The 14,833-nt window shown below is 42.7% G+C and overlaps 1 protein-coding gene across 1 annotated transcript in view; it reads left to right on the plus strand.

Annotated features, from left to right (window-relative positions):
- The window catches only part of rtn2b (reticulon 2b), a 2,927-nt gene extending 497 nt beyond the window's left edge, over positions 1 to 2,430 (plus strand). The window contains exons 2-7 of the mRNA XM_076101263.1: positions 873 to 1,080; positions 1,274 to 1,412; positions 1,558 to 1,627; positions 1,942 to 1,988; positions 2,175 to 2,233; positions 2,328 to 2,430. Coding sequence (XP_075957378.1) covers positions 873 to 1,080; positions 1,274 to 1,412; positions 1,558 to 1,627; positions 1,942 to 1,988; positions 2,175 to 2,233; positions 2,328 to 2,430 — 626 coding nt within the window. The remainder of the gene's footprint in view (positions 1 to 872; positions 1,081 to 1,273; positions 1,413 to 1,557; positions 1,628 to 1,941; positions 1,989 to 2,174; positions 2,234 to 2,327) is intronic.
- Positions 2,431 to 14,833: the final 12,403 nt, after the last annotated feature.

The raw sequence follows: 14,833 nt of genomic DNA on the forward strand, positions 1-14,833 counted from the left end.
GAAAATGGGTTGCTGGTTTAATGTGTGTGTGTGTGTGTGCGTGTGTGTATGCATGAGTCAGTTACTTGTAAATTGTCTTTTGAGATACAAATTGTTGTCTGTGTTTGTGTGTTTACATGTTTAAGTGTTTGTTTTATTCAGAAAATGACCTTGAGATTAACACTGGCGTTAGGAGGCTAAATTAATGTTTTGGTGTTTGAAGATCTAATGTCATACTGTGACTCATAGTATAATTATCGCTTCTTATTATTTATATGCATTATCACACTATCATGCAGATGCATCTTTTTCCTGAAATATTGTCTCTTTTTTGTCGAGGATAGAAATGAGCAATAATAAGTAATAATATGCTACTTCTTAGGATGTCCTTGATCTGAATACGAGGCCTGAATTTCCCCCAATGAACAGTATGCTAACATTGTAAAGATAAAAAGAAAATTGTGCTGAATAGAACTTCTAGATACGACCAACAGACAACATCTGTTGTATCCATGTATAGATAGCTGGCATATTTATTGACTCACTTACTGTTCTTAAAAAAACTCAACATCTATGTTTTTAAATAACTGTCCATTTTGCCTCTCATTTAACTAAAACGTCTCTGGCACAGAGCGAGAGATGTGTGTCACGTTTCTGTCAACACCAGCAGATGTTTATTGTAATAAACAGAGGAAGACTGAAGAGGATCTGGGTCGCTTGAATCAGTAGATAGAGTCACACACACATTATCTACTTCATCCCTGTGACAATCATTCATTCATTGTAATTCATCTCATTTACTGTTTCTAACATATGTGTGTGTGTGTGTGTGTGTGTGTGTGTGTGTGTGTGTGTGTGTGTGTGTGTGCGTGTGTGTGTGTCTTCTTGTGCAGTTGTGGATCTGGTGTATTGGCGCAAAATGAGTAAGACTGGTGTGGTGTTCACGGGGCTGGTGATCAGTCTGGCCAGTCTGTTCCAGCTCAGCGCCATCACCGTGCTCTCCCACATCTGTCTGGGTGTGATGTCCGTCACCTTCATCCTCCGTCTTTGCTATAAACTGCTGGAGCTGCTGCGCTGGAACCCCGGGGTGCATCCCTTCCAGTGAGTCTGTCGATGTTGATTCAGACTTCATTTGTGTGTTTTTCCAACTCCGAGCCCACACCGAACGCTGCTGCGCTGCTCTTTACGAGTCGATAATCAATCGTGTTGCACTTGTGAATAAACGTAGGGCCTCGTTTTGTATCCCTTCAGAATTTGTGTTCTTCAGGGCCCGTGTATGTGTCTCTTTCTCCAGGTCATATCTGGATCATGACAGCTCTCTGACAGATAAGGAGACAGTGATGCTGGTGGAGGAGGTGGTGCTGCTGATCGCATTCGCCTTCACAGAGATCAAACGGCTGATTTTCATCGAGAGCATGATCGACTCAATTAAGGTCAGAGTACGACACGTATGCAGCTTCACAGAGCGGCATAGTGGGGTTGTTGACTCTCAGTGGGATCTATAGTACAATAGATTACTTTGTTGACACAGTATTATTGCATTAAGTTAACAATCCCTTTTTTTCTGTGTTCTCTCAGTTTGTTGTGCTCCTGTATCTGCTGTCCTATGTCGGAGTCCTAACCAGCGGACTGACTCTGGTGATAACTGGTGAGTTCTTCATTCATAAATGGCTCATGAGTGTTTTCTAATCTGCCAACTCTCTGATTAAGGTCTATAGGCAAACAAAAGCTACTCAGTAAAAGTAAGGGAAAGATCATGGACAGGGTTTAAAGAGACCAACTTTGACAAGAGAGAGAACAAGTCTCCTGTTTCAAAGTCAAAACGAGTGTCCAACCTTTCACCCTGACCTCATCCACACAGAGACATGTTGCACTCCACAGATTTCAATGGAAAAACGTACTTCACAAATTAAAATAAACCGGTACCGTAATACTGAAATCATTTCTCCTTTGTCTTTACAGCTGTGATCGTTGTTTTCTCCCTTCCTCTGTTTTACAAAAAGCAGCAGGTGAGTGTTTCTTTTTTTTTTTTTTTAATCTTACAATCAAAATCCTTCCTTGAACTGCAACATCTACTTCAAGCAGGAAAAAGTATAAACCAGCAATATAATATTATTATAATGACTTTGAAAATGACTTGAGAAATAGAAGTTGGATACAGAAATGCACTGACCTGTTTGTCATCTTGGTAACAGATGCGGATAAGGAGGATAGTTAGAGCCGTCAAAGCTTTTGTAAAGAGAATCAAAAACATGTAAGTAACCTGCTCTTTAACTACTGTTCCTTTACGTGCTCATGCTAACACAACATGAACATCATTTTGTTGTGATGCTCCTGTTTTGCTGCAGGTGCCTTGGTCTGTATGCTTCAATGAAACCCGCTCCTGCCCATGCCCATGCACCAACGCCTGCATCCGCATCTGCATCGAAACAGAAAGCCAAGTCAAAGTAACTTGTTGGTCGCGTGTCGAAAGCACCCAGGATTTGGAATTTGGAAAATGTTGGAATGGTACATCCTCTGTTGGGCCGCTTTGAGGGGCAGCTCATTTCCGTTTCTCCACCATGATGTTTGTTTATGGGAGCAAGATTTAATTGATCCCGACAGCTGAAACAAAGCTACCATTCACTCACGGAGAAGGAGTGGAAATGTACGAGGAGAAGAATTTTATTTACCGAGATGCAACCAGTTCACACAGTCATCTACTCCAAGCAGGGCCAGAATAGCACTGTGTTTTATTCCCTTTGATAACATGTCTATTTTTACACAACAGCGAGCACCATGTTCCTGTTAAGCTGAAGAATTATTCATAACGAAGCAGTGAAGCATAATTGCTGCTCTCATTATGTAGCATCATAAATTGTTCGCGGGCTAGAATAAATCTGACGTGAACATCACCTGCCATTAATTAACATGAATGGTTTAGCGCTTGCTACATTGAAGTATTAGCAAAAGCTTTTTAAGAAGCAACACCTTACACCTTTTATGAGAAACAATGAGTGCATTGTCCTCTGCTCTTCATGCTCATTGTATTTTATCAGGTCCAAACAGTGACTTCCCTCTGCTCTTGGTTAATGATTAAAGTTAAGTGCAGCAACTCTTAACAAGCGAGAGCAACTTTAACCGTCCTGCAGTAACTCCAGCTGATATTGGACTGATGTATGGCACAAAGTTTAAATATTTTTTTTACTTTACAGTTAAGACAAGTTTACTTTTGCGCTCATATTTGAACTGCTGGTTAAAACTTGGTCAACGGAAACAAAAGACAGTTACTTAATGGAAATGTTATCATCCTGAAGGTAAAATCATCAATCCTACAGCATCAAGAAAATTGCATTTGACTCAAGAACTTCCTCTATGATATTATTTGTCAGTCCATAATACTGTATAACAATTCAATGCTTCCAGTGAGGATCTCATGTTTTCATGTCAATACAACTGGTCGCTGGCACAACTCCACGTCAACATTTTCCAAATCAACCAAGAATGTGGTCGTTGTTTGTTTCTAAAGAAACAACTGAGACATCTCCATAAAATTACACAAAACACCTCATGAAGCAAAATCAGATTTTGTCTGGAATGCAACATGATTGTTTTTTTTTCTTTTTTTGTCAAAAGTTGTAAAACCTTAAAGGAAACAGAGTTCTCTCATTGTTAAAGTTTTAATATTTAAATAAGTTACATGAGTTAATTGGACAAAGTTTTTGCCGTTAATGTAACTCCAGACACTTCAGTTGTTACCTGATATGGAGCGTTGCACTTGTCAACTTGCTGTGTGTTATATGGACAGTCAAACTTATATAATTATATTTGATAAATTCCCACTCAATGTGACAATCATTCAAAAATTCCCCCCGTGCTTTAACTGACATTAAGTTGAGTAGAAAATGACAAAAGCTTATATTTTGGGTGACCTATTCCTTTATTTATCCTTTTCTGACAACTGTACGGCTTCATCTGCCAAACCTGAGCCAGTTTATATTGAGCAGTGATTTCAATGCCGTTAGCGTGTCGGGTTAATGTTGGTGACCATGTGGTGCTCTCTAGTGGTCGGTGTTTCAGACCTTGAAATGCAGCTGCACTCATACTAACATGTCTTAATGAACTGAAGTGATTTCACACTGTAAGCCCAGGTTGAAGCACCCTTCAAAGAGGGCTTTGGTAATTTCAGTATATCATTTTAAAAAAGGGTCAGTACACCTGTTATTAAAAGAAAAACATAAAAGTGTGATCATGATTAGAAAGATGTTTAAAGGGAGGCATGACAGGGCTTAGCCTACATTGCGCTTTGCTTTTTTTCTGTTATGGTCGTCACTTTTATCTTTTCTTTTAGATTGACTTATTTCTATATTTGTTATTTTTATTGTTATTTCCTATTATCTTGCTCCCAAATAAAAGGTTATTTACTAAAAGAAGAATTTGCATGGTAAATCCGTTACTTGTGTTAACTTTATTAATAATAATGTCAAAGTCCTTTTTTAACAGCAGATGTTTGACTTTTAGTCGGAGAAGCACAGGTGTCCCTTACATTAAAGATGTTCTGGTCAAATGTACCAGTAAGACATGACAGCGTGACAATGAGCCAACATGCACTACCAGGGCCCTGAAACTAAAGCAGCGTAACGGAGTCCAGCCATCATTGTATTATTTATACCTGTGCTATTACTGTGACAAGTCAAATGTCCTCTTGAAAAGGGTCCATTGCTCTGTGTAAAACAGAACAGGCAAACCAACCACTGAAGTTCATACAGCTAAATAAACAGGAGGCTAAAATGTTCAGTACACAGCAGAGGTTCGTTTAAAGAGACAAATATGACAACGTGTGTTAATCTGCCACCCAGGACACAGATTTTGTCTAAATCAACACAGAACAAACATTCCTGAATGATTTCTGAACTGCTAGCTGACAGTTATGCTTCCCATTAAACATGCAGTCCGGTGTGATAGACCTCCATCAGTGTTGATTGATTTTTAGATTTACAAAAATAACCCTCCCTTTTCCTCGTCTTAATTAATGCGTAGTATCCATCTGTGACTTAATATCTCCACCTCTCTAAAATCTAGCAACACTACATTATACTTTTAATCCTATACAATGATGTTCTCATGGACAGAGAGAAGCAAAGGGTCAAATTGACCTCATATATAAACACACTCGGTGAAGGCAATACACTCACCACCGGGCGTTGCACTGACATGTTTGTCCACTAGGTGCTGCTCTTGAAAGTGTCAGCTGCGCCCCTTCACGAGGAGACGATGGAGCAACCCACTGATCACTGACTGATCTAAGGAGGTAGATGCATCCTGGCATGTTATCCATGTTAAACCCCGTCAACACAATGCCCTCAAATACAAACACTGCATCATCTACACCATTCGTTCCCCGGTAATAAAAAAAACTGTTTTTCTCTCTGTTGTGAAAATGTCAGTGGCTTCAATGTGACTGTGACCTTGAGATGAATTTACCTCAGAAACCCTCCACGCGTCAATTCAAACTCTCTCAAGCCTTCAAGGACTTCTTCTCTTGTTTCTGCACGGAGTGACTCAGAGCTTCCATCTCACGGTGCGTTTGCTTTCAGGGGGCTGTTGAACACCTTCATCTGGCTCGTCTGAGCGAGAACAGATGATGATTTATAATCTACTGTTGTTACAGCGTCATGTCAATCAAAGAGCACAACACTGAAGATATGTAAATCCTACAGCATACTATACAGAGGAACGTCAATATGGCACTTCAGAGAATTAGTTCTTAAGAAAGAAGTCTGAGAATTGTTACAGGAGTATGAAGTACATAAACCACTTGCCGATGCTCTGAATACTTCACACAGTATATACAGTAACGTCTCAGATTACTGTTTGCCTGATTAGTAGGAGGTTATGACTCTAGATAATGACACTATCATAGAGGCTATATTTATACATTTACAAATCTATTTCTACAGCCCAAAAAGAAAAAGAAAAAGAAAAGCATTGTGTCACAACACTACAACAGCAAATCACAGAACTGGGACAGGAATACCTTAATGAATCCCTTCATGGTCTGTGTTGCAGTTAGTACATTTGGTCTCAGTGGACCTAAGCAGGTTGGATCTGCAGTAGTTTGGTCCAGTGGTGTGCCTGAGAATAGAGTCTCTGGTTTATACTTTGTGGTACCCTCTCTAATAAATGAAAAGGTGAAACGGTGTTTGGATATAGTGGATATCTGTGACCCTCAGTAGTTTTCTACCTACTCGTGTATAGTATATGGTGCACAAGCTGATTAGAGAGCAGATGTGATTTCTAAAGCATCATCTTGGTATTCTGAGTGATATCAAACACTAATAAACAGGATATCTGCAAACAGAAATAAGAAAAAAAAAAAAAAAGAACTAACAACTTTTTGAGAAATGCACCTATTCACTTTGAGAGTTGAATAAGAAGATCAATAGCTCTCTCTTGTCTGTACAGCAAATATGAAGCTAGAGCCAGAAGGCGGTTTGCTTAGTTTAGCACAAAGCATAGAGGCAGAGGGAATCAACTAGCCTGGCTCCACCCAAATTTGAAACAAATGTTAAAACTACTCCTCAAAGACAAATAACATTTAACGATATGAAATAAAAAGGTAATGTGTGAGAGATGTTGTCCTCTAATGCTGCCAGCTGTTTCCTCCTCTGGATTGATAGCTCAGTGAATCAGGTGAAGCCTCAGTCGGAGTGAATGACTGCCATGTGCACACGGAGACTGTGTTCAGTATGTCCGTCACACGTAGTGTTCGCGGTGGTTGATGTACACCCGGTCTGTCCCACTCTGATGACACACCCACTGCAGGCGGGACAGCTGCTGGGTGGGGCTTCGTGCTGCCGGTGGTCCTGGCCTTGTTGCGGGTGGCCGCTGCCCGTCAGTCGGCTCGTGCCTGCGGTCCGCCCTGCGCGTCTGTTGATTGTAAATGACCCAAAACAGTTTTATCATCTCATGCGATTTCTCACGTCAGAGCATCAGAGAGTCACGTAGAAGTTTTCTTCCTGGGTGAGACTAGAAAAAGTACAAGCTAATGAAAGGTTGAGTTGAGCTGAGCACACAAATTAAAGATTCAAACCATCCTACATATTAAATGAGCACAGCCATTAAGGCCTCCTGTTTAATACACTCGGATTATGACAGTCAGTCAGTATCTAGGTTGTTATTACTTCCTGTTGTGACTCAGCGCGCATCACCAGCTCACCAAGCGTTAATCTTGTGATAAGTACATAATGGATTCAGATGAAATATAGACTTACTGACATGATCTCAAAGTGGTTATGTAAATGGGGTGGGGTTTACCTGACAGAGCCAGGCCACTTGTGATGCGTGGACACCCAGGGGAACGGCCGGAGCTCTCTCAGAGTAGGGAGGAGGCGGCTTGTGTGTCGGAGGAAGGTCAATCCTTCAGAGAAAGAGAAAAAGAAACCGCGGTGAGGAGAGATTTTATTTCTGGTCAGACACCTGAAAGAGTAAACGAAGAAAAGAAGCAGCATACGACAACTAGTTAAGTAAATTAGTCATTTAAAGACGGGCTGCTTGAAGGAACACCTTTTGACTCAAATAACCCTGACAATGCAATAGTGAGGTCATCCGGGTTATCATGGGTTCGGCTTGGAAATTGCAAATTCAGACCACAGAGCCTGCGAAACGAACTGGAGATGTGGAGTTTTCAAATTTATTGAAATCCCCCCCTCCACTACTAAACTGAAACCTAGAAACTAACCTCAGCCATTCATAAATGATGTCATGACAGGCATTGATTCTCTGACACTGTATTTCACTTGATGCTGCTCTTCTCTTTAATAATTGGGATGAGGAGTGGTAAGAGATTCCAGTCCAGTGACACGCCGTCCTGCACTCACGTCTGTGTGTGTGTGTGATTAAGGAGAGGGTCGAGGCCTGCGTCCACCCGCCCCCCCGTCATCCCACTGGGACTTCCAGCCACGGTCACACTTAAGATGCTAAGTTTGTAGTGGCATTGACCACAGAACCAACACGCAGCAAGATGCACCGTCCTGCAGTGTCAGTGTGGTGATGCAGGGCCCATCCCCATGCACATAGGATTTTCCTCCTTAACTCATGCCGTTTTCTGCCAGTCAGCAGTGTCTGAAGGTGGCCTATTATCACTGTCACATACTCAGTCAGGGGTATACGCTGTCACTGAACTTAGGATGTAGGATGTAAAATTTCATAGAGGACAATATTATTTGGAGTAAAGAAGCAAGGCAAGGCAAATGCCATTGATAAGTTGACTTTTCCTTTTATTTAGGAGGAGAGAAAATATGAGGTTGCCATGGTTGGTAATCCAAATTAATTTGAGCCGAAACAATAATAATCCATGTATGACCATGTTTTTGATTACAACTTTTCGCTCTGTACTTCCTAATTATAAGCTGCAACTTGAATATCCAATTAGTCTACGTCCCCTTTTTCATACACGATTGACTCATCTAGAATTGACATTTAGAATTCAGCACATTGAGTTAAGTGCTTCAGGAGTAACATGTATTCAGCAGTTAGCTTCCTTCCTTGAGACGCGCTCGATGAGTGTAGCTGTGCTTCCCTGCAGTGAGCATGCTCAATGACACACCAACACAGGGATGGATGGGGGGGGGGGGGGGGGGGGGGTCAACCTGCAGCCTTGCAGATATGGTCCACAGGTTCATAATAATGATTTGCATGTAATGGGTAGCTGGTTGATCAGCAGTATTGGACACATTAAGTACAGTTCTCTTGCTGTAAATGCTAGATGGAAGCAATAGAAGCAGCGGTAATCACGGTTATGCAGAACATAGACAACAGAGACACACAAAATGAAATGTCAGTCACGGGACGCTGGCGGAGTATGAGCCAGCTCCTTCTGTAAATAATTCAACCTCAAAAGTTATTCTTCTTGGATCCAACATTGACATGAGCACCGGTGCACTGCAGGAACAGACTGAACGAAATAGGACAAGGGCTTGCTGCCAGGACGGCAATTATCTGCCACCCCTCAACCTTGTCCCGCAGCCTGCCTGCTCCGGGGCGTGCACCGCCGCAGCTGTCTCCACGGGGAGGAAGGAGCAACTCCCTGAACCCTCTCTGATGGGCTTCAGTCAACCTCGCAAAGGTATCGTGTCATTAATTAACCAACGAACATGTTCTGCAGCATGAATTATCGGTCACACTCACACTTTGTCGTGGAAAGCTGGCGGCGGGGCCTTGCGAGCGGTGAGGATTACGATGATGAAGACAGCGATGAGGAAGAGAGCGAGGACCGCGCCCATCACAGCTCCGGCCACCACGATGGAGTTTGACCTCTCTTCTTGAGACTGGTCTGAGATAGAATAGAGAGAGACTGTCAGTATAACACTAACACAGGAATATCAACATGAGGAAGTACAAGAGAAAGAGTCAAAAGCTGCATTGAAACTTGGGATATTCGTTACAAGATGCACAACTCAACCTCTGCACCCTAGAGGCAACGAGAGTGACAGCAGCATCAGTTCAGACCTGCAGATGACAGGACGTACCGTATAGACGTCACCATCCGCAGGCAAGGAAAGTAAAAGCTTCTGCAAGTTTGACACTTACCTACAAAGCATCTGAGGCTTGACCTTTTAATTGCAATAAAACATTTTCAAACTTGCAACATGTAAGAGATTTGTTAACTGGAGCACAGTTTGGAGAGTACAACAAACTGCTCCTGAGTGTCATCATGTTTCTTCTCTCCTCAAGGACCGTCCTCCTTGTAATGCAACTGTGGAGAGGAAAGGAAGGGGCTCTTAACCGACTTAAAATTTAAAAAAAAGTAGGATGGGGGAGCGATGCAGATGGCAAAAGAAAAAGGGACCATAAAAGCCTCTGAACTGCTCTTTGAAACTCTATTACTCACTAATCATTCACTTTACACGTTCACCTCCCTCTGTCCGTGCATGTCTCTACATTGTCCTTCCTCTGTCTTTTGTGTGAGTCGAGTTCTAGTTGCTGAATTTGCTTTGTTTGACCATATGCTTGCATACGCTCCATGTTGTCCACTGAGAGGATTAGGATTAAATGTGATTAAGATGCATTAAACTCACAGAGCAGCCAGTTTTGGCCAATCAGCAGTATTGTGTAAAACTGTGACACTGAAGGAACTGGAGGACAAAAGGTGACATGGGTGTGTGTGTGTGTGTGTGGGGGGGGGGGGGGGGGAGCAAAGTGTGTAATGGTCAATTCCAGTGTTGAGGATGAAAAAAAAAAAAAAAAATCAATAACGTGCTGAGATGAGAATCCTAAATAACAGTTCAATTAGGATGCAGATTGAACAAGCGGGGACTTCTGAGCTCGCCCCTGAACGCCACTTCTTCTTCCTTCTTCCCCTCCCCCTCTCCTCTCCCGTCATGCTGTCCTCTAACAGCTAATAACCATTCGATTACCTTTGATGGCTGCTGAACTATGACAAGAGCCTCTTGAGTTGATCAAAAAGCCTTTAAAAATGCAGTTCATCAAGCTGCCTGCTTTAATGCATTCATAATGTGACAAGGGATGAAAACTGCTCACAATGCTTGAAGCACCATCAACAGCTCTTAAGGTGTATCCAAACAGGAGTCTATTTGGGACAATTAAAGGCATGGACGTATAGGTTTTTCCTCTCGTTTGAACATTTCATTGGTACAAATAGCATCCCTTCTGGAGTGGCTTGGATTAGTGGTGGATCAACTGTCCCCACACTGGGATCTGGCTCCAGTGCAAGGCTCTTTCTGTCTCTCCTACTTCAGCACTTTATCTCACGCAGGCACACATCATCACTGTGAAGTCAGGAGAAGTGCATGCTGGTGCTCGGCGAGGTCAGCGTAGCAGACCTGCTCATTACAAATTAAACACAGCACACCTCGGTGGCTCGAAGAGGAGGGATGGAGTGATGGCAAGACATCCCAACCCCCCCCCCCCCCATGTTAAAACCTTTACAGCAGGCAGCAGTGTCGAGGGTCACGCTATTGCCCAGACAACAGACCCCATAGGGAGCAGATGCTGGTGTAATAGCAGAGAGGAGGGGGAAGTTTAGAGCGCTAGCTGGTCTGTGGTTTTTTTCTCTTCGACTTCTATCTCAATATTTTCAGCTCAATGATGGTGACAACTTGAACCAACCTCTGTCGAGGAGTTAATATCAAAGAGTCTCTCGCACGCTGCATCCCTCTCCGCTGCCGGAGACGTCTGCTCACTCCTTTGTGCGTCGTGAAAAGTATCCTTGGAAACTGTTGTGTCGCAGGCAAAACGCAAACCCACTGATCTTCCACACTAGTGTCTCGAACAAATTCAAGCATTGCCGGCTGACATCATTACTACACCGAGCCGCTTCCCTTTTGTCCGCTCCACCGTTCACACCGAGCATGCCTCGTTTCAAGGTCAGAATGACAACCACCACTGTGACCGTGATAAGATCTACAGAAGGCAGAGAGGTCAGCGGGACCTTTCAGGGAGACCGTGCTCCTGAGGACCAGGAGTCCAAGCTCGACGGTGTCACGGTCACATCAGCGTACGCCCTTCTAGCCAGAGGAGCCGTCTGCGGTGAAAGCGGGGCGTACGGGGCAATTCTCAATTCCAGTCGCTAATTCTCCCTTTCCTGCTCTGCCTTACACAGCAGCACACTTTAACTCTCAGCCCCCCCGCATCCCTTTGCTTTCTATGGCCAGGTAGAGCTCGCAGGAAGACAGCCTCCATCAGCAGCTCTGGATGAGCTTGTTGCCATGGGGACAGTCAATGGGCTGGTGAGTGGGGACTTTGGGCCAGACATAAACACTCTGCGTTTAAAAAAGACATGGGGGTGGGGGGGGGGGGGGGGGGAGTGGGTTCACAAAAGGAGACGAGCTGTAGGGTAGAGCGAAGAGGGCCTTTCTGTCGTGAAACGAAGCAAACGATGAGCGGTGAGGAGGTCAGAGGAGGTGCCGGGTCTCCCCTCGCTCCAGAATTCTGTGGTATTAAAAAGTGTGATGAAGACGAGGTGAAGTGAGGAAACGTGATTTTGGATTACATCATGCAACTCCCACATGTGCACATTGGGTTGGGGGGCGGGAGGAGGGGTATGCAGCACGAGGGAGCTAGAGATGATGTCATTTATAGAAGCACAAAGAGGCTGAGACCGAGCAGTCTGAGTAACGGCAAGCTCAAAAACCTCCAGAGAGAATAACTCGCAGGTGCTAAGGTGCTTTATTGAACTAAAATATCTCAAAAAGATTGACAAAATAATGCTCCACTGTTGTCGCTGACATAAATATTTTTTTTTTGTCCCTTCCAGAGACTTACATTTTCTTCTGTATATACAAAAAAAAAAAAAACACGACCACAAGGTGCTTTTCATTGACAATGTGAGACTGAAGTTCATTCTTCACCTGTGGAACAACAGTGAATCTACAGAAACCAAAACCCCCGACGGAAAACTGTGAAGTCGAGATGCTCTCGCTAATTTTACATCAAAAATGCATTCAAGCTTTTGTCCTTTCGTGTGCATTAACGTCTCCAGGTTTGCAAATATACTACGTCATTAACACGGTGACTGGGGCAGAGAAGTGAATATGGCACTACGGAGTCCTCCTAACACACAGCAAGCAGAAAACAAAAAGGCAAGAAATAAATCTCACAGAGCAACAACACAAGTTCTTAAATCCATAAGTAAACAATGATAAGAGAACACATTTCTTCTTCTAGGTATCTAAGGCACTAGTTTTATTTCTCAACCCATAGTGAAGGACGTTTATCAAGGTAAAGATACTGAGGACTGATCTTTATACAAATACATGTCACAGTACAAAAGAACTTCATTTATCCAGGTGAGGGCTGAAAAATGACAAGTCAAGCAAAAAAAATAGTCTATTGATTAGAATTTCCTTCTTAGTGCATAGAAGCAAACACAAGGAGGAGTTACGCTGCCGTGCTTCCTGTTATTCTCTGCATTCATGTGACCAGAGAGGCGTCAGCAGCACAGACGCCCCCAAAACCTCACTTTGAATTCATCTAAATGAGGTTTTGTGGTTCACAAATCACCAACTGAACACATATTTTTGGCCACTCCCATTAAAAGGGTCAGTTCACCCAAAAAAAATTAAATAAAAATCTCACTTACATGTGGCGGTATCTAATAATGCATACAGTTTTGAGATTCTCTCAGACGTCGACCTCCACACCAATACGATGAAGGTGGAAAGAGGTCATGACATTGAAACATTGCATTAAAAGACATTTTACCGCAGCATCACTGGACAGAAACATTGTTGGAGTTACTTTGGGTGATCCACACTGTAAACGTTTCATCATTGGAACTACATTCTAGCAAAGAAAGAGCGTGTTCGATAGATTATCCGGTGCTTTTGGCGACATATAGCAAACCTTTCTGTAAGTGAGGAATTGTGTTAAAGTAAATGGAGTCAACTAAAACTTAGCTACTTATTAGAACAGGAAGCTTCTGTCCATGGGAATAAATGAGTTCTGGTGTACTGCACAGCGTTTGAAATGAGTTTAAACAACATGAACTGCAGTATGCGGGTCATCTCTGCTAGCGAGTTACAGTGACACATTATCAAATCCCACGAGGAGAATTGCAGCCTATTCGCCGCACAAAATTCACATCCTGACAAATAATTAGTGAGGGTTCATAACAATATAACTAATTCCCATTTTGACAACTGTTACTGTATTATATTAAAGTGGCCTAAAGCATCTTTTCACTTCTATTTCCGGCTACACGACCCTGTATACAACAGTGATACTCATTTATATAAGCTTATAATCAGTTTTTAGCTAGTCAGCAATACCTATGTGAGACTGTCATCATCATATTTATACATACACACACACAAGTTAAACAAATATTTGGCATCTGGCACCAAATATTGAATAAGTGACCATACTACTAAAGTTGGCATGTATTCACAAACACTAGTGCGCATGAAAGAAACTGTTGGATCTCCTCCATGCTGTCTGGTAAATTCATATTTAAATCGATAATGGCTTTCTCTAAGTTTGACACCTGAACTACTGGGCCTCCATAGCCTGACGATGAAACGGACATTTCAAACACTTTCTCCTCACTTCACTCACAGTACTTGGTATGCCTGCAACGTGGGAGAGTCTTGATTAGCAATAGATGTGTCTGGTAACAAATGAATAAATCCAGCCGCAAATCCCGTTTAGAGAAGAAAAAAAAAAAAAAGGCATAGGGTGTATTATTTTAGAAAGGATAATTATGAATGAACGTGCAACAAAATATTTTTTGTCCCATCTGGCGAGGAAGCACTGTGCTGTGGCTTTGATAACCACGAGCGACAGTGACAGCACATCCATCCCAGATGACCTGATTTGTCTTTATAATGTGTATTTGACTGTAGTAATACTGGTAGTAATAATAATAAATGCTTAATTTACAAAAACACCAACTAGTGAACATGACTGGAGTGTGCAGTTGCACACATAGATAAGCAACAATAAACCCATTAATGCCTCAGATTGGGATTGTGTCGCAGTCGTGTATTTTTCTTCGGATTACTCAGAGGAGTGAAATTAGTCCGTCGGCGGTTATTTGTGGTCGGGCGTACTGGCGGCACTCTTGAATGACTTCTTTGTGCAACGAAATACTTTGTGGCTGGGAGGCCAGCGTATGGTGCCTGCCATACTGTGGCCTGCGTTCAACAATACCCCACGCTGATAGCACTCTTGAATTTTCCAAGAGGCCTGGGTTGGTGCCAGAGTGCAAACTCTCAAAACACATCCATTACCATATGGTAGATAACAGGAGAATGTGTTTGAGGCTAAATCAAGAAGACAACCAGCCAGAAACTCTTCCCCGAATCAATAAAACACACAAATGTTGCAGAATGTTGGAGCTTATTTGCATCTCAAG

This window comes from Anarhichas minor, unplaced genomic scaffold (assembly GCF_050575085.1).
Source record: "Anarhichas minor isolate MPS153535 unplaced genomic scaffold, ASM5057508v1 ptg000027l, whole genome shotgun sequence".
NCBI lineage: Eukaryota > Metazoa > Chordata > Actinopteri > Perciformes > Anarhichadidae > Anarhichas > Anarhichas minor.